General features: G+C 46.0%; 1 protein-coding gene across 2 annotated transcripts; it reads left to right on the forward strand.

Annotated features, from left to right (window-relative positions):
• Positions 1-1,940: 1,940 nt before the first annotated feature.
• Positions 1,941-17,743, forward strand: CUNH1orf115 (chromosome unknown C1orf115 homolog). Of its 2 annotated transcripts, XR_005884457.1 has the most exons (3): positions 1,941-2,234; positions 10,276-10,984; positions 17,731-17,743. XR_005884457.1 is itself a non-coding variant. In XM_040985322.1 (2 exons), the coding sequence occupies exons 1-2, from the start codon at positions 1,941-1,943 to the stop codon at positions 10,393-10,395; spliced, it is 414 nt and encodes a 137-aa protein (XP_040841256.1). In that variant the 3' UTR covers positions 10,396-12,455. The 2 variants fall into 2 exon arrangements, 1 of the variants encoding a protein (XP_040841256.1); XM_040985322.1 differs by lacking the exon at positions 17,731-17,743 and having other exon boundaries at positions 10,276-12,455.
• Positions 17,744-18,929: the final 1,186 nt, after the last annotated feature.

Here is an 18,929-nt window from a genome sequence, read left to right on the forward strand (position 1 = left end):
GCAGTCGCTTTGACTGGAGACTGCCCTTCTCCCTGTGCCCTGCTCTTTCTATAAAGGGGGTGCTCCCAACCCATCTTGTTGCTTTGAAAGATGTGAGGGGCAGTGGAGAAGGGAACCATTCTTGATTATATAGAAACCTAACAGCCAAAATCCTAGCAGGCCCATGTCCACAGCCTAGATGTTCTTCCTGGTGCTTTCTAGTCAACATCTTCCTTAGTGGAACTTAAAATCACACCTGTGATGGGACATATTGGTTAAAAATGGCAACAATGCTAGTAATAAAACAATCCAATTTTTTAAATGGACAGAAGATTTGAATAGACATTTCCCTAGAAAAGATACAAGAGTGACCAATAAACATAACAAAAGGTGTTCCACATCACTGATCGTTAGGAAAAAGCAAATTAAAACCCATGGTGAAATGCCACTTCATTCCCATTGGTCGAGGATGTAGAGATATTAGAATCCAAGTGAATTAAAATGAGAACATAAGATGCTGCCACCTCTATAAAAGACAATTTGGCAGCCCTCTTTTTTTTTTCTTTAAATGAAATCACCATATCATTTAGAAATTTTACTTCTTGGTGTAGCCAAAAGAATTAAAAACAAGGACTCAGATACTTGTACAGGCATGTTCGTAGTGCGTTGTTCACAAAATTGAAAGCAGGAGCAACGGTATTTGAACAGTATTTGATGTAGGCAAGTCTACAATTTACACCCATTGGAGTTAACACTTTTGTCTCATGGATAAACAATCTTGGAGTCTTTGAGGCCATTTTTATACAAGAAAACAGACTGCTGCGGTCTCCAGGGGTTTATAAATCGACAATTACTTTGGCAAAAAAAAAAATCAAAAATCTCCTTTTCTTTGTCCTATTAAATTCAACTTACAATATTTTTAAAATGTTTACGAATCTAATAAATTTCATACTCATTGTAGAGAAAGTTTTTACCATTTATTTGTTTTAATTCTCTTAAACACGGTAGGCAACTTTTATAAACTAATTTTCAAGTACTTCAACTGTGTAATGAAACTACCCAACTCACATAGGAAATTTATTTTTATATTCCTTTTACCTTGAAGTAAAATTATATTTTATACATAAACGATACATAGATTTATGTTTAACATAAATTAATCTACTTAATACATGACAAAATCTAAATCACTTGACCATCTAATTTAATATTGGATTAAATATTTAATATTGGATTAGATCATTGGATTAAAAATTAATATTTTATATTCTTATATTCCAAACTATAACAAATGTTTTTCATATTTATACCAGTGTACCAAAATTTTTTTAAACTTATCATAAATTTTAATGTTAAGATAGTAATAAAATTAACAACTCATTTAATGCTAATTCTGTCTTCCCAGAGTCCAAAGACATTTATCCAGCTATAAGAAAACAAAGTTTCAGCGACCCAAGCAAACTTCTACCGCTTTTCCAAGCCATTAGTAGTGAGTTGGGCGGGAAATGGAGCAGCTGGGACTTGAACCAGAACTCGTGGGACGCTGATATAGGCGGTCGCTCTTTGTGTTACGCCACAATGCCCGCCCTGAATGTAATTTGTATTGCCGTTACTTCGCTAGTTTGAACGTGTGTGAAATGGAGTCCCGTTGTTTTGGGTCCACTAGTGGTTCAGGCGTGGCTGCACGGTTTGCGTGCTGTGTACCCTCGGTGCTTTCGGTGGACGTCCGCGGCCCTTGCTGGGCCAACACCTGGGACGCCGCGCGCCCAGCTGAGGATGGGCGTGCACCTGAGGGCGCACCTGCCGCAATCCCCGACGCCACGGCCAGGCGGCGCTGCGGCCCCAGGAGCCCAGGAGCGCAGCGGGTCGTGGCGGGGGCGGACGGCCGGGGCGGAGGAGAGGGCGGGGAGCGAAGGCTGGAGTCTCCGTGCTCGGACCTTCGCGGGACAGGTCTCGGCATCATGACGGTGGGAGCAAGACTGCGGAGCAAGGCGGCCCGTACGTTCCCGCGCCGCGGGGCCCGAGGGCGAGGGCGGACGGAGGGGGACGAGGAAGCCATCCTAGAGCACCTGGAAGGCGAGGACGAGACGGCCGAAAGCGGCGCTTGCGGGACGAGCGCGCCGCGTCCGGGGACCCGCAGTGCGCGGAGGGTGCACCTTGCGAGCCTGCCCGACCGTTACGAACCGCTGGAGGAACAGGTGCCGGACGACAAGCCCAAGAAGAAGTACCGGCAGAAGCTGAAGAAGTACGGCAAGGTAGGTCAAACTCCTCCGAGGCTCCGGCCGAGTGGCCCTGAGCTGCACCTGCGCCCAGCCCCAGTCCCCATCCCACTCCGAGGTACAGGCAAGTGCGGGTGCTCTGGCTAGTAGCAGTTCTGAGGGAATCTTCCCGCTCTGGGCTTTCTCCGATAAACTAAGCCTTAGAGGAATCGTGTCGCTGGAGCTTCAGCGCGGCCAGGTGACCCAGTTGGAAAGTAAGGAGTTGCAGCCCAATTTATCTTTTCTGCCAACATCCCATTCAGGATAACCCACAACGTGATTGAATTATCTTATCCTCCTCGTCTCCCTCCGCCCCGTCCCAATCCTCCAAGGATCATTTCTGGGGCCTGACAGCTCAACAAATGCATAAATATTCAACTTCTAGCCAGTGAGAGATGGTGGATGCAGAGAAAGAGAGAGAGACCCAGAGACCCTTGACCTGGACAAAGCTACCGAAAATAAATCACAAAGGTCATTGTGTTCTGGCCAGAGGCCACAGGCCCCACCTGGTTGCTCTCTGTGCCCTGTAGTGGCCTCCCATCTACCCTGGAGGCGTTGGGTCTCCACACCTGGGTTCCAGGTTGCTCACACAAGCTTTAACATATGTCCACAGCTTTCAGAGTAGCCCTCAAATCAGCAAAGGTGAAAAATGTTAACAGCTATCAAGTTTGACCTTTAGACTTAAGGCCATGCTAGGACTAACCACATCACTGGGTCCCAGTTGAACCCAAAGAAGCCACCAGCACTCTCAGCTGTTGCATTAATTATGCAGAAACCTCAGCCGCTGGCTAGGGTAGATTTCAGCAGATAACCGTGGGATTCCAGGGTGAGATCCATTAAAATGGCTACTGCGTGTATGGAAATAGCAATCAGACAAGAACTAGTGTTGGTTCTTGAATGGGGAGGAGCTGGTGGGAATGTGAATTGGGCTAGCCACTATGGAAAAACAGTTGGGTGTTTCCTCGAATAAGTAAACACAGAAGTAGCCATGGTCCAGCAGTACTGTATTCCCAAATATATAATCAAAAGCACTAAAAACAAGTACTGAGCCTCAGTGGAAAACAGTACTCAGCAGATACTCAAGTATATACAACACATATTCATGGATGCCCCATTCACAACAGCCAGAAAGCGAAAACAGCCCAAATATTCATCAGTGGGCCAATGAATAAATGGAATGTAGTATTGCGCACAATGTAATATCGATCAGTCTGGAAAACTTGTAAGTGCCCATACATGTCAGCACATGGTGACCATTGAGAACATTCTGCTGAAGTGAAATCAGGCAGACCCACAAGGTATGAGTCTGTGTGTGTGAAGTACCCAGTAGGGAAACCCAGAGCTTTGGAATGCAGATGGGCGGTCGCCACAGACCACAGGAAGAATAGAAAGCACCTATTTAATAGAGGTATTTGTCTTCCTATTGGAATGAAGAAAATGTTTAAAACTTGATAAAAACAATTCTTTCACAACATTGTTGATATACTCAATGCCACTGAAGGGTGCACCTTTAGGTGGTTACTTTATATAAATTCTGCATCAACTGAAAAAAAGTGTGTTGGCGTTTGGAGAAGGGATGGGGGGAGCAGTGCAGGCAGAGGCGTGGACCTGGGGGAGCTTGGGAGTGCCACGCACTAGCTCGATAGCTTCAGGAGGCCTGGTGATGGATGTTATCACTCCAGAGTTGTACATGCCCTTTCTGCCCTGACATGGGGGCAACTTCAGCTTTCCCTTTCACAGAGCCATCCCAAAGGGGAACCAGGGTCCCGTGTGGCCCTCTTTGCTGAAAAGTCACCTGAACAGCCAAGGTTCAGCTAGAAATGTTGGGAGGTGGTTTTATCTGCTTTAGTTACTAGCTCAAGTTTTATGTTACCTGAGCCCCCAGTGGAGCAGGCATTGCTATGCAAGCAGCTGTACATTATTAATGAACATACTTATATTAAAGAAGGAAGATTGAAGTTCTTCATCACCCAGGCCTTGTCCCGCTGCAATTCAAAGACAGGTGTTTGATCTTCGTTAAATGTAAGATGGCTCACACCTCTTGTTGCTCCCATAGCCCTAATTCTGCGCTAGCTGGTCCAGCCATGCCAAAGCCTGTGTGCCTGGGACTCAGCATGCTCAGTGATTTGTAAGTAAAGATAATGGCATTCCTGTGATTAGCCCAAGTGTTATCTCCTGAGTGTGAGGGAGGGGATTTTCCAAATGTCCATGGGGGATGCCTGCTACAATAACACTACACATGGGGTTTCAACTTTTTCACACTGAAATGAACTTACTTTTTAATTCCACTCTTTCATGGACTTTTGAAATCCTTGTAAATGTTTGTACTGTGGTTGCAGGCTGCAGGTGCCCTGAATCCTCTCTAACCCTAGGAAGCTGTGATCACCCCCATCTTACAATGATGGAAGCTGACAGTTAAGGGAGGTTGCTCTGCCAGCAAGTAGCAAAGCTGGGAGTCAGGAGTGTGACCTATTACCTTCCCAGGAGGAAGCAGATGGGGTGAGAGAGAACATTCCCCAAAACTGAGTTTAAATTGAGGTCCCTTTTAACAGTCACCCTTGAGAATTTGGAAAAGAAAAGTAATGAAATGTTATTCATTGGCCAGCAAGGAGAAGATGGCAGGGGGAATTTTAGAGAAAAATAAGGGGGTGGAGTGTCGCTGTCCTGCAGTGAGGGACTTGGTGCACAGAGCTGATAATAACATGCGTGGACTCTGACTGACGATTGAAGCCAATGTGTGTATATTCCACCAAGTGTTCTCATTCACATGCTGTCCTCTCAGCTGTTCTCATACAGGTGATACCCAATCAGTTATACAAAAGGTATCCATTCGGTTGTTCTCATACACATATTATCCAATCAGATGTAATCCTGTGCTCACCGACCTTCCAGGGTCATAATGTCCTTCTATAGCGGAGTAACTTTTTCATGCAAGATGTAGAGAAGTGTCCTCACAAGGAAAGAACTGGGTAAGGACCTGGCAGTGAAGCCCTGCCCAGTCATCTGGCGTGGTGATCTGCTTACTTTTCTTTGCCTCTGCTTCTCCATTTGTTGCAGGAGATAATAGGATTGCAAAGAATAAATGAGTTATTTCATAGAGAGAACTTAGAGTGTACCTGGTACCAGGTAGGGGCTGTGTGATTGTAATTAACCATGGGGATGAAGGACAGGCTCAGTGTATGTCTTTCGTTTTTTTGGTTGGTATCGTTTGGTTCGATTTGTTTGTTTGTTTTAAGCTGTAATTCAGGGAAGGAAAACAGCATTTGTAGCTCATTACTGGCCTCAGGACTGTACTGGGTCCTGACACTTGCACAACTGAAGCTGCAGTCTTTGTATTGGAGGTGTGGGCATGACCTTGGCAGAGAGCTGCCTTGCTGTTGGGAACATGGGGGGCGGGATGGGTGGCAGGGAGTCTCTGGTGTCACCAAGGATTTGTTTCCTGTGGCCCTAGCCCAGTAAGCCCCATCTTCGGTACTAATTTCCAATGGCTGCTGTAACAGAGAGCCCCAGCGTTACAGCCAGAAGCCTTGCTGGGGAGAAGCCCCAGCCTGACCTCTTCCTGCCTCCTGAAGGCCTCCTCTTCCATCCTCCACGTCAGCAGTGCAGACGTTAGCCTAACCCCTCTTCTCCCCCTGCTTTTGTCATTACATCACTTCTGTCTGATTCCTTCTGCATCCTTCTTTTCTAGCCCAGGATAAACTCCATCTGAAGATCTCCAATGTAATTATACCTGCAAAATTCCTTTAGCAAGCTAAGGTATTACATTATCAAGTTCTAGGGACCAGGACTTGGATCTCTTGGGGAAGTGGATATTATTCAACCTGACACACCCTATCCCAAGTGCCCTTCCAAGAATTCCTGATCTCCACACACAAATGGCACTGAAGTGGTTGATATTTCACATTGGTTTGCATTGCATTTCTTAAATCTGTGTTTTGTTCATGTTCCAGTTAATAAGCTATTTTAAGAGATTCTTTTTTCCCAAGTTGCAAAGATGACAAGTGATAAGCAGCCTTTTAAAAATAGCAGTCTGAAGAAAATACATGTGTTAATGCCAAAAAAGTTGAGTTTAAGGCAGGCGGTTGTGATGCTGGTGGAACTGTTTGTGAAGGATCACTCTTGCTTTTCAGTTAGTTTGTTGCACACTTCTAAATAAAGTTCTCTGGGTGAATCTTATCACAGACTTATAGAAATATCTCTCTTGCCTGCATGCACACATCCACCTGTGTGTCCCAGTCCCAAGATCTAGCTGAGACCTGACAGAGCAGTGTTGGGGATCAGGGTCCCAACAAGACAGACTGCCTCGTTCTCAAAAGTGTGTCATTTAGTGGCGAGTGCCCAAGGAAACCGCATAGGCTGTTTGTGTGTGCTAGGCATACAGAATTGAGCACAACACATTCCCCACTCTGATTGTGTTACTGTGAGGGAACTCACAGTACAGAGAACTCATGTAAGCCAGAAATCCTTGAAAGTTATACTCACAAGAAACTTTCCTGAAAAGGTAATAAAATGTGAATGTGTATACCATTAGCACCAGCTTGAGTTACAGTGCAGTGTGAAGAAGGAAATGGTATCTTATAGCTGATGATGTCAGGGCACTTACAGTGTCTAAAGCTTGTTGGTGCCTTCCGTGAATAAAGTCCTGTAACCCTCCTAACTGTGTATTCTTATTGTGTAGATTAGGGAATGAAGCCAAAGAAAGTTGATGAAGCTGGAATTCATACTGACTACCAGCTTACAGACTTCAGCCTTCATTAAAGAAGGGAGATAGGGGCCAGTGTTGCAGCCCAGTGTGTTAAGTCACCACTTGTGACACCTGCACTGATTGTCAGAGCCCTGATTTGAGTTCAGTGTGCTCTGCCTCTGATTCAGCTCCCTAGGACTCTACTTGGGATGACAGCAAATGGCTCAGTTATATGAGTCTCTATCACCTGCATTGGAGACCCAGATGGAGTTCTAGATCTTGACTTCAGAAAGATCCAGGCCTGGCTGTTGTGGAGTGATGTGGAATGAATCAGTGATTGGAAGCTATTCTCCAATTCTCTTCTCTCTGTCTCCTAAGTAAAATAAATCTTTCATTTTAGAAAAAAGCAGAGATGTAAATATGGGATTAAGGTTCTCTCTGTCTCTCTTTTTCTCCCCCTCTCTTCTCTCTTTCTCTCCTGAGTAAAATAAATCTTTACTTAAAAAAAAAAAAAAAAGGAGGAATGTCAATATGGGATTAAGGCTCTGAGATCAGCTTTCTTTGGGATTGAACTTCAGCTCTTCCCCTTATCCACTATACAATCTCAGATAAATGTAATGCTCTTGTGCTGTCTTCTTATTGAAGCCCCATAACCAAAGCCATTGGGAATACGTTAGGAGCCAATCCAAGTTGAGTTGTTTTCTGCATACAGGAAGGAAGCATGTGTGCCAAGAAGCCATGAGGTCTCGAAATATAAAGACCTCAAATAGAGAACTGAATGTCTGTGTTTGGTATCAGAATCAAGGAAACACTTTATGAAATCATTAGAAATGGATAACAGGACTTAAAAAGGGATTGTAGGCAAGAGACTGAAACCCAATACAACTGAGTACTGAAGAACCCTAACATAGTCAAGGTTGGTAGAAGATGTAATCCATGAAATAAAGTTGAAAATGAGCTCCCTAAGGGGTCGGAGAGAATTAGAAAAATATGAAATCAAAGAGGTCAGTTATTCACCAACTGTCATGTACCAAAAACTGCCGAGAAGGACCAGCATTTTTCAATGAGTTAAAGCACAGATTAAAACACTGGCATCCCATACTGGAGCATCAATTTGAGGCCTGCTCCCTGCTATGCACTGGGAACTGGAAGATGGCCGAGTGTTTGTCCTCTCCCCCATGTAGGAGATCAGGATGGAGTTTCAGCTCTTGGCTTTGGCCTCGCCCAGACTTTACTCTTGCTGGCAATTGGGGAATGAGGCAGCGGATGGAAGACCTGTCTATTTCTGCCTCCTCCTCTGTTGTTCTGCCAAATATATATATCTTTTCTTTAAAAAACAGGGATCAGGGAGAGGAAAAAGAAGTGTCCATTAAATTAGGCAGCATAGACCTTGTAGATGACCGTGACTAAGCAGTTTTTGGTTGTTTGAGAACAGGGGCCAGAGTAACAGGGAAGAGAAAGTGCAGAAGTGGAGGCTCTGTGTGTGTCTGTCAGTTACTTGGGCATGAAGGACGCATGTGGGGGTAGTCAGAAGTACACAGTCAAGGTAACACTTGGCCTTATGAGAATACTTCAGAAAGTTCATGAAGGAATGGAATTAAAAGGTAAGCTTATTTTGGCACCAAGAAATCTGAAATCTCTATGTATGATTTTTTTTTTTTTTGGGTCATAAGCCCCCTTATATGCCTGACCTACTGAGAATGATCCAGTGGAGAGGAAGACAATGATGATATCTTGAGGATGGACAGAAGGGAAGAGAACTTTTTCCATCAGGGTACAGGTGAAGTAGGAGAAGCTGGGAACAGCCATGGTAGGTTTGCAGACAGTGATGAGAAGATAAATTCCCTGACGATAGTGAAGTGGGATCATCCAAAGAAGAGGCGGAGATTGTGCCTGCATGTTTGTATGTGTGTATTGGGGGGGGGGGGGACACGTAGTGGGAGGTCTTGAGATAAAGGAGTGGGGATGAGGTAGCATCCATGAGAGAGGAAAGTCAGCCCACTGTAGACAGGCAGAGCAAGCTTGCCAGGCAGAGGTGGCAGTCAAGATGAGGTTTGTAGTTGCAATCAGGAGTTGAAAGTGAAACCAGTCAGTGTAGTTCTTACAGTTGCAACAGTCAAAGTCCTGAGAGGCAAGTTACATGATGAGATAAGATCCAGGTCCTGCATAGATGGTGGAGTCACCAAGAAGATAACAGAAGTTGAAGGAAGCAAGAAAAGGACAAAAGGAAACCAGTGCCTTCATATATTAGTCATTGGAGGTGGTTCTTAGTTTTTTCTGTGGCAATTCCATTTGAGTCCCTTGGATATTGTTTCTCCAGCATTTGGGCCTTGTGGAGGAGATGGAGAGGGGAGGAGGAAGCAGGAGAAAAAAAGCGAATTAGGGGGGAAATGTAGGGAAGCCATGAGAGAAGGAAATGGAAGTGGAAGGGGAAGAAGAAGAGTGCCTACCAAGAAAGCCCAGTCATTGCTCTAGCAGTGTATAATCATTGGAAATGCATGGGTTAGGCTAGCACTGTGGTTAAAGAATGGCTGAAGAATAAACGGCAATGGATGTGTGGATGAGAGAGGAACCCATTCTGGAGGCAGAGGGAGCTCAGGATGGGCTTTCAGGCATGGTGAATGAAAGGACTGCACCCATCCTACAGATTATCCATGAGTTTTTGGCTTGGAGTACAGGAAAGGAATCGGCTTTGATTTAAAACACAGAATCAGTTTAAGAACTGTTAGCTGTCTCTAAGAAGTTGTCTGTATTAGTCACCTTTTTTTGCTACTATAACCAAATACCTGAAGAAACTAACTTTATAAAGAAAAAGATTAGTTAGCTCAGAGTTTTGGAGGTTCAAGTGCAACATCATGTAGCTCAATCGGTTGGGCCTCTGGTGAGGGTGGCAAATAGCAGTGGAGTGGATACAGAGGAAAGGTCACATGGTCAGCGAACAGTAGAGGGTGGCTGGCCCAACTTGGGCTTTTATCAAAACCCTCTCACTTGGGTCCACCTCATACACTCTGAATTTAGGTTAAGTTTCCACCCTTTTAATACCTTTAACTTACAGCTTCAGGGTTTAAATGCATGAGACTGGGAGCCAAATCATACTGACAATAATAATCTCTGAACTGTCTGGAAATATACTGATCTTGCAAGCACTTTGCAAGGTGATAGTATCTGCTGTGAAATGCTACATGGTCTTGATGGGAAGTGGGTATGGGACAGCAGCCATAGGAAACATGGTGACCTGTTTTGTTGCAATGCGAGAATAACGAAAAATAATTCTCTCTGTGTTGCCGTGATTCAGGGTAGAACTGAAAGGTTGCCAAACCTAATTTGTTTTTTCTCTTCCATTTCTTAAAATAGAACGTTGGGAAGGTCATCAGCAAAGGATGCCTCTACATTGTTGTGGGCCTGCAAGGGTTTGCTGCAGCCTACTCGGCGCCATTTGGAGTTGCCACCAGCGTGGTGTCGTTCGTGCGCTAGTGGGAGCCACTGGAGCAGGCACCACAAGAAAAAATGGAAGCCTTTGTCCAGGAAACAGTACTAATCCAGAAGAATGTTGGACTTGAACCCACAGAACATCTGGAAGAGAAAAAAAAAAATGTCTATTGGATGAGTGTCATGAATGAGTCATTCCTGCCCACTGCTGAGCTTTCTTTCTCTCGGGCACAAGTGGATCCAGTGGTCAGTCCTGCAGAGAATTAGGCCAAGGTCAGGTTTGATATGAGTTTTCTAAAGCCAGAATCTTCATATGAAAGCAGCAAGGGCTAGGGTGGAGATAGACACTAGCAGATCAGGCAGTGTGGGTGGGTGTGAGTGGTAATGTTGAAGAGGCAAGATGATGCTGACCTGGTTTTCAAGATTCTTCTGGAAAGATGATGGGATAACAGGAACTTGACTTCCTTGGTCCTGCACACAGCAGAGGGGTTGTTTATTTCTTCCGTCTCCTTTTTCCACCACTCTAGCACCAGAAAGAAGTAATGAGAAAAATCTCTTTTAAGGGCCACCATGTTTTGAACTGTGCAAACACCTATGCATTGGATGTTTGAAGTTGCTAAAAAAAAAAAAAAAAGTATCATTTTCCCCATCTCTGCATGAATGTGTAGCTGGCAGTGAGAGAAAGCGAACAGCTAAGTTTAGATGCAGACCAGTTGGCTGGGACAGGCTGCTGGAGGGCTAACACCTGAGGCCTGCTGTGGCCAGCCATGTGTTTGGGGCTGACCACTCTCCCCTGCAAATGCATGGCAGGCTGCAGCCCAGGCCTGCTAGCCACTTCAGCTTACTGCTGACAACTGCCCATCCTGACCCTTGTCATGGGCCTGCCAACGGTGCTTTGTTTGGGGACACATGAGAAGAGGGAAACATAACACCTATGAATGGAAGTGAGGATTTCAAGAAGGAAGCAGTAAGTGGGAGATAGGTGTAAAGGAAGTAGAAATAAGACATCAGAGGTGTTGGAAGACAGCAGTGAAAGTCCAAGAGCCAGAGAAGGAGTCTTGGTGTTGGGGAATTGCAGTGGGCTGGACCCTAGGCTCTGTGTAGTACCTGGAGGACCTGGGAATCCTGAGGTGCAGTGGTGGGACTTAAAACATTTCTGAGGCTCAGGAGCTGACATAAACTTTGGTGATACCTTTCCTTTTCTTGGCTGCCTGGTTTAACCTCATCTCACTTGGCTCAGAGTTTGGGGAGAATGTCAGTCCTGAGCCTGGTAATAAACAAGGATGATTTGTGGTGCCACTGGGGCCTGGAAAGAGGTGAAAGACAGAAGAGGTTTCTCTTACCATGCCCTTTCACCAACCTCCATGATAGGCCACCACTCTGCCTTTGTGACTGTAACATCCACAAGTCCTGTCTGAAGTGCAGGATCAGGCCAAACCCATCTTTGCCCCAGAAGGTTTCCTAGGACATGCAAAGGAGGTCCTGAGCATCATGGAACAAGCCCAATCAAGGACCTCTGAGAGGAAGAAGAGATGGTGGAGAGGCAGGCAGGCAGACAGATAGACCAAGGACAGGGTGGAGATAGATGTGGCTCTGAAGTTAGACTTTGTTTCCCCTTATGGAGGCTCATGTTGAGGATATACTGGGACCAGTACCTGCCTCATGAGAAAAAGTAGAACCAAGGAAGTTTGTTTTCCACCTTGCCTTTTGATGTCTGTATTGAAAAAAAAAAAAAAACAAGGTCAAGCACATCTGGCCATGTAATTCCTAAAATCTAGTTAAGAATTAACTTGAAAAGTCAGGAGTCAAAACTCCACAGAGATGACTGTCCTGGGCAGTCAAGTTCCCTTGTAGAAGAGATGGACCTCAGTGGGTGCTCAGCGTGCGGAGCCCTTTCCACAACCCTGGGCCACAGTGGTTTTCACAGGCTCAGTTCCTCAAGCCAAAGACCTTGGATCCCATTAGAAAAGACCTTGTCCTCTGTTTAAATACCTGGGCCCTCACCCTACAGAAATGAGTTTTAAAGCTTCCCCTGTGTATGCTTGACCAAGAGGCTTCTTTTGTATGCTTCTGTTGTCCTATTATGTGAATAAAAGTACCAACTTGTTTGATGTTTCTCTGTGTGTGTGTGTGTGTGAGAGAGAGAGAGAGAGACAGACAGACAGACAGACCCAGTCCTGGGATACCCACAGCTGCTTCCAGAACACTCCCTTGGGCCAGAGGGAGAAGGTGCCCTCATTTGCCTGGAAACCCTGCTGCAGTGTGTAAAAGAGGGTTCTCTAGAAGTCAAGCTCTTTCCCTAAAAAGGCTTTTGTGTACAGCAGCCTCAGTGTACCATTATCAAAAAATTCAAAAATCAAAGTTTCCATAAACTCCTGTTCAGATCGTTAGAGTCTGACATGGGTTCAGGCTGCTGCATTCCTCAGAAGCATCGGAAAGATTCGGATATAACTCTTCCTGAGAAGCCCAGCCCCATGCTGGGAAAATGTAATATGTTTGCTCTCCAAGTATTCCCAAAAATCACATGATAGGGCTTTTTGGGGTGAAGGCAAAGGTCAGGAGTGGGCCACCACACTTCTGCTATGGTCAGGGGATGGGGTCCCAGCCTGCTGTCAGGCTCCATGTAGAGGGAAGGCACCTCTGGCTTTGTCCACTTTGGACTCACCCCAGCTGTTCTCAGCCGAGCTCCTGTGTCTTACTAAAGAAGCTCTTTAACGGGTATCCATGACAAGGCAGCATCCAGAAGCAGGACTTGAACTTCGTCCTCCTGCAACATTCCTGCTGGACAATCAGAGTAGCTTCTGTTACCCATAGTGCCTTTCTGGTTCCACACTGTGTGAGAATACAGATAATGGAAAAATCCTACAATACCATAAATTTAATTGTGAAGCCCAAGGATCAAAGAAGAGAGAAGCTTTTCAGCTAAAAGTGTCAGGTAAAACCAGCAATATCAAATACATGCTAAACCCTTGACTCCCAACCCCAGTAGGACTATCAAGACACATCACATCCCAAACAATCAAGAGGCAAGGAATATGAGGGATTTTCAACACATTCATGAAAAATAAGCACTATGAAAAGTGCCACGTGAGTTTTGAATCATCTCTTTTAATCTTAATATCCACAAACTTTTTGAAGTATCTGTGTATTTCTTATAGACTGTCTTATCCCAAAACTTTCCCTGCCCGTCTTTTATTTTTATTTCTTTATTTGAAAGGCTGAGAGGAAGAAAAGTGAACAAATGAGAAAGAGCCGCCATTCCCCCAAATGACTGCAATGGCCAAGTCTGCACCACGCTGAAGCTAAGAGCCAGAAAGTCAAAGCGGATATACTATTTGGATGGCACAGACCAGCCACTTGAGCCACAACCTGCTGTCTCCAGGGTCTGCATTAGTAGGAAGCTGGAATCAGAACTTCAGTACTTCAGTATGGGCTGAGGGCATCCTTTCAATGAGGGCACCCCAGGCTCATCTTATTGTTTCCCTCAGTGCTGACCCACTTAGCCTCTTATCACTACCCAACATAGATTCAGTGTAAGCAGCTTCCCCAAATTCCAAAACTTGTGGTTCTGGTTCAGCAGGCAGTGTTCCAACCTCCACCTTGCCTTGCTGTTGGTGGTATGGGGAACCTTCTATAGGGATAGGGACTCGATGAATTCCTATATTTCAGATATTTGCTGGTGTCTAGAATTTCAGTTTAACAAGGCCATCACCTTCAATTGCATAGAGCTGTTTTAAACATTTTATAGATGTCACTGGAAACTGAGTTGCAACAAAAGTGTGAGCACGCCCAAAGAAAAAAGCAGAATGCCTTTCCCTTCTCACTCCCCCTGAAGTCTGTAAAGGCTGCCATTGGAGAGGCTCTGCACTTCTCCAAAGATTCAGGCAGTTTCTGAGAAAAGATTCTGACTCTTGACCGTTCTTGGGGAAATCTGAGCAATAACATGTATTTTTAAATATTTTTTAAAATTTTAAATATTTTAAAATATTTTTTAGAGGCAAAGCTATTTGAGCCAAACCATTTCACTCAACACCATAACCAAGAGAAAGGAGATCGCTTCAGATCCATGTGACTCAGTGCAGGAGGGCCAAAGCCTAGTGGTACACGGAGTACAGTGCTACGAGGGGCAGAGCAGGGAAGCATCGAGGCCGGGTGCTGGGCAGACATCTCAGGCCCAATGTCCCAGCCTTCAGCTCCAGCTCAGACAGATTAAGATCATAATTCAGCATCTGCATGGCTGTTTTTGCTTTTTAAAAAGTATTTCTCCAGTGATTCCTTTTGTACCATCTGTTGGTTAAGCTCTAAACGAATATATCTGATTCAAATCAGACATTAAACGTCAGGGCCAGAGGCCTGGACCAGCAAGGAGGTGGAAAACTCATGCTTCCTTTTACTTGTTCTTTAATTCGAGGATCAAGCACTTTACCCAGGACTTGCTTTCATCATCAATAACGGAGACAGGAACAGGTGTTGTGGAGCAGCAAGTTAACTTGTGTCTTGGGACACCTGCATTTCATATCAGAGTGCCTGGGTTTGGGGCTCAGCTCTACTCTTTATTCCAGCTTCTTGCTAATTCATCCTGGTGAGCCACAGATGAGTCAAATTCTCTGGTCCCTCCACTCCTGTAGAAGACTTGGATGGAGGTCGAGGTTCTTGGCTTTGGTCTTTTGGTCTGGCTTTTCTTGCTGTTGAAGTCAATTGGAGCATGAACCAGCTAATGGAACTCTATCTCTTTCTCTCTGCCTGGCAAGTATATGAGAATAAGCAGATTTTTTTTTTAATGGAGTTAAAGAATTTGGTTGGGCTTTGTTTAGTTTTGCTGAGAACTTAGCAATTGGAATAACATGTTTATGTATGTACCTCTTTTAATGATTGAAAGAGCTTTTATGATTTAATGCATCCTTCCCCCGTGCTTCCCCTCGTCCCAGTTCTGGCACATGAAGGATAAGAAAAGAAAACAAACATACCTTCAGCATCTCATGGGTGGGAGATCACCTCACTTGGTGGTTTCATGATATTCTTTTATGTAGTTCTCAGTTTCACTGCATTCCCAATAATAACCAATGAAGCAGATATGTCTAGGGTTTTCTGTTTTACAGTAAAGCCAAAGCCCCCACTCTCTTCATCCCCTGAGGTCCTAGACCATGAAGTTGCATGGGGACCAGGGCCATCCTCTGCTAGTGTAGGAAGTAGGGAGGAGGCACTTGGGCCTTCACTTTCCACCTGCTGTCAGCCCCAGGAAGTAATCCAAGCACCACGCTGTGAGTCAGGAAAGCAATCAGCTGTGTGGCCTGCTCCCATTCCCTCCACGTCTCTGGACAACTTTTCCAGGCACATGGTGGGGCTGAAATGGATGTTGTGCTGTCTCTCTTTGCCCTACCATGTAAAGGATGAGATGTTTTCTCTGAACTGCCACTCAGAAAATCTCGTGTCCTGCCCTTTGATCTTGGCTGTTCCACTTTGCCTCCCTCTTGACTCTTTAAAGGGGCTCTCAAGGCCACTGTCACAAATCATCAGGCTACAGCCTCCTCTCCAGCAGGAAACTGAAACAATGGGAATCACTTCCCCAGCAGAGCAGCCCCTGATGGCCAGGGTCGCCAGGGTCAGTTCCAAGCTGTTTTCCTGGCAGGGCTGTTGTTTTCTGCAACTTCACCACGCCCACTGCCCTGGCCCCTCCTGACCACATTCCCTCCCGCAGCAGGGCCGTTCAGCCTGCCCAGGAGGGCTCCTCTGGCCCTCAGACCTCAGCTCAAGGCCCCCACCTCCCCTCAGAGTGGTTCCTTGGTCGGTGTGGCTGGCAGGGATCAGCTTGGGGAGGGCAGCATCACATGGCTCCTGTTTCTTAGTCCATAGGTTATCCTGCATATCTGCCTGGTCTGATATGGGCATTTAGTCAGAGGTGCTTCATGTTGAAGAGAGGGAGGGGAAAAGATAGAAGAGAAGCAACATGAATCCTGCAGGAAGACAGGTGGCAAAGTCAGGGCAGGCTGAGTCTCTATTCATTGTCGTACGTCCAATGTAAAGCCTCATTGTGAGGCACAAATGGTGGCGTGTGAACCCAAGATGCTTCCCAAAATGGAAAGATTGAACATTCCAGCCTTACTGCGATAGACCTTGCCCTGTGACTCTCCTTGGCCACACATTGATCTTTATCACATCATTTATTAAGTTAATAAACTGGTCATCATGAACAAGTGCTTCCCTGAGCTCTGGGAATGATCACAATAAAGTCATTGAACTTGGTTGACAGGTGACAACATCCTGCCTACATCTGGTGTCTAAGTCGGGGCTTCCCAGCTCTTACAGGACTGAGAGGTGTAAAGTGGATGTGTCAGAACTGAGTTAAATCAGTAGACAACCTACTAGAGGTCTGCTTGGGGGTTGAGAAAAATCCCTTTTGCATCTGATGTTGGAAAGTTCTCTGTGGAGTGCTGAGTGTGTGAGAGCAGGACACACTTTGGTTTTGTCCCATTTCTTACAGTGAATAAGAAAAGACAAAATACTGATGGCCCCGAGAGGAGAGGCTGGAGTGCCAGATGCCAAGTCCTCTCTGAGGTCAGTTCTCATGATTTTCACAGAACTTTCTGGAACCCTGAGCTATCCTGAGCTCCAGAATGGGGGTGTCAGAGAATCAGAGAGCCAGGGGACAGGTGTCCAGGCAGGGGGAGGAGCTACGCAAAGCTGTCAGAGGCGCGGCTCCCTGCTGAGCAGTGTGCCAGAGCACGGCAGAGCCTGGGAAGAGGGTGGTGGTGGGGTTGCACAGGAGTTGACTAGACCAATTCAGAGCCTTCTGGGCTCAGCAGTGAGGGGAAAGAAAGCAGACCCTTTCAGTGGTCTCTAAACAGGAGGAGGGGAACATGGGATCCATTCCAGGGCTTGGAAAGACCCCCATGCTCTGGCTGCTGTGGGGTCAGGATGGGACTGGAATGGGCATTGCTGAGCAGAGACGGACCCTGGGATGCCCAGAGAAATCCTGTAGCCTGGGCACTAGGAAAGAGAGGGCCCCACTGAAGCCTTGGAGCAGACAAAAGCAGCAGCATTGCTGATGAGGGGATGGGGAAAAGAGAAATCCAAGAATTCTTGGAGATGCTGGTGTGAGCAACAGGGCAGGCAGTGAGTCAGGGAAGAAACAGAGGAATTCCCCCTGCCCCCGCCCCCCCCTCACCAAAATGTCCTTTGAGCTCCAGGCCAAGAGTGCTGTTTATCTGATTTGCACAATGGCTCCCGGCTGGGCCAGAAATACAACATGCAAGGCCAAGGCCTGGGGCTTGTGCAGTGACTGTGGCGTTTCCTGCGCTGTTTGTTGCCATTTTTATCCAGGAACCTGGGCAGTAACGAGGCTGGTGCCACTCCTGACCTTCACTCCCCTGGGAGGCAGAGACTCCCAGTACTCACTCACTCTCCCAGTCCTGGGGTCTACTTACCACCACCTCCCTGGCTGTCCTGAGGGTGCTGGAGAGGAAAGCCACTGCCACCAGGGGTGACACGCAGACCCTGCTGGGTGCTGGGTGTTGGATCTCACTTGTTACTCTCATTGTTGCGACTGAAACCACATGCTTGTTTCTTCAAAGGGACTAGTGACCTGCACCAAGAGGAACACTGGAATTCCTTTTTCCTCTGTGGGAAATGCACAGAGCGCACCTCCTCCATGTCATTTCTCAAAAAGATCATCTTCCTAGTGATATAGCAGGCAAAGCAGGAGGGAGGGGAAAGATGGAGTTAGGTGGATCAAGCTAGAAGCGGGCCCTAGGATGACACCATTGTGTGATGCTCTGAGAAGAACCGGCCAAGACAACCAAAATATTTTATAATCCCAGACCTAAAAAAAAAGAAAAAAATTTTTTTAAAACATCATCTGGTAGACCTTGCCACATTAACTGGCACCACTACCTTGTAAATTTTTAGGATGTTTCACTTCCTGAAGGGTTTTCTGGTTTTGCCTGATTTATCTTTCTTTGTAAAGATAAATCACCGCTTTCCTGAATACAACATGAGCCCTGGGGACTGGTGCAATGGCTCAGTGAGCTAATCCGCCACCTGCTAGTGTGGGAATCCCATATGAGTGCTGATTTATGTCCTAGCTGCTCCACTTCCCATCCAGCTCCCTGCTTGTGGCCTGGGAAAGCAGTAGAGGATGGCCCATAGTCCTAAGACCCTGAACCCACACATGAGACCTGAAGGAAGCTCCAGGCTCCTGGCTTTGGATTGATTGAGCTCCAGCCGTTGAAGCCATTTGGGGAATAAACTAGTGGATGCAAGGTCTTTCTCTCTGCCTCTCCTTTTCTCTGCAGAATCTACTCTTCTAACAAAAAATTTAAAAGTAAAACAACAAACAAACAAAAAACCCCCCAAAATCCATGAGCCCTGTTCTTAAGTTCTTGCTTCACTAAGTTCAACAGAACTTGCCCTAATATAAGGACAATCAGATGTGCGTGTGTGTGTTTAATAAATACAAGTACAGTAGTGAGGTGGGGAGAGGGCGAGGTCCTCCTATCTGTTGCTTTACTCCTAAATTCCTGCAGCCAGGCCAAAGTCATGAGCCAGGAGCTCTACCTGGGTAGCCTGCATGGGTAGTGCTC

The sequence above is a fragment of the Ochotona curzoniae genome, unplaced genomic scaffold (genome assembly GCF_017591425.1).
Source record: "Ochotona curzoniae isolate NIBS_2020 unplaced genomic scaffold, NIBS_Ocur_1.0 contig_430, whole genome shotgun sequence".
NCBI classification, from domain to species: Eukaryota; Metazoa; Chordata; class Mammalia; order Lagomorpha; family Ochotonidae; genus Ochotona; species Ochotona curzoniae.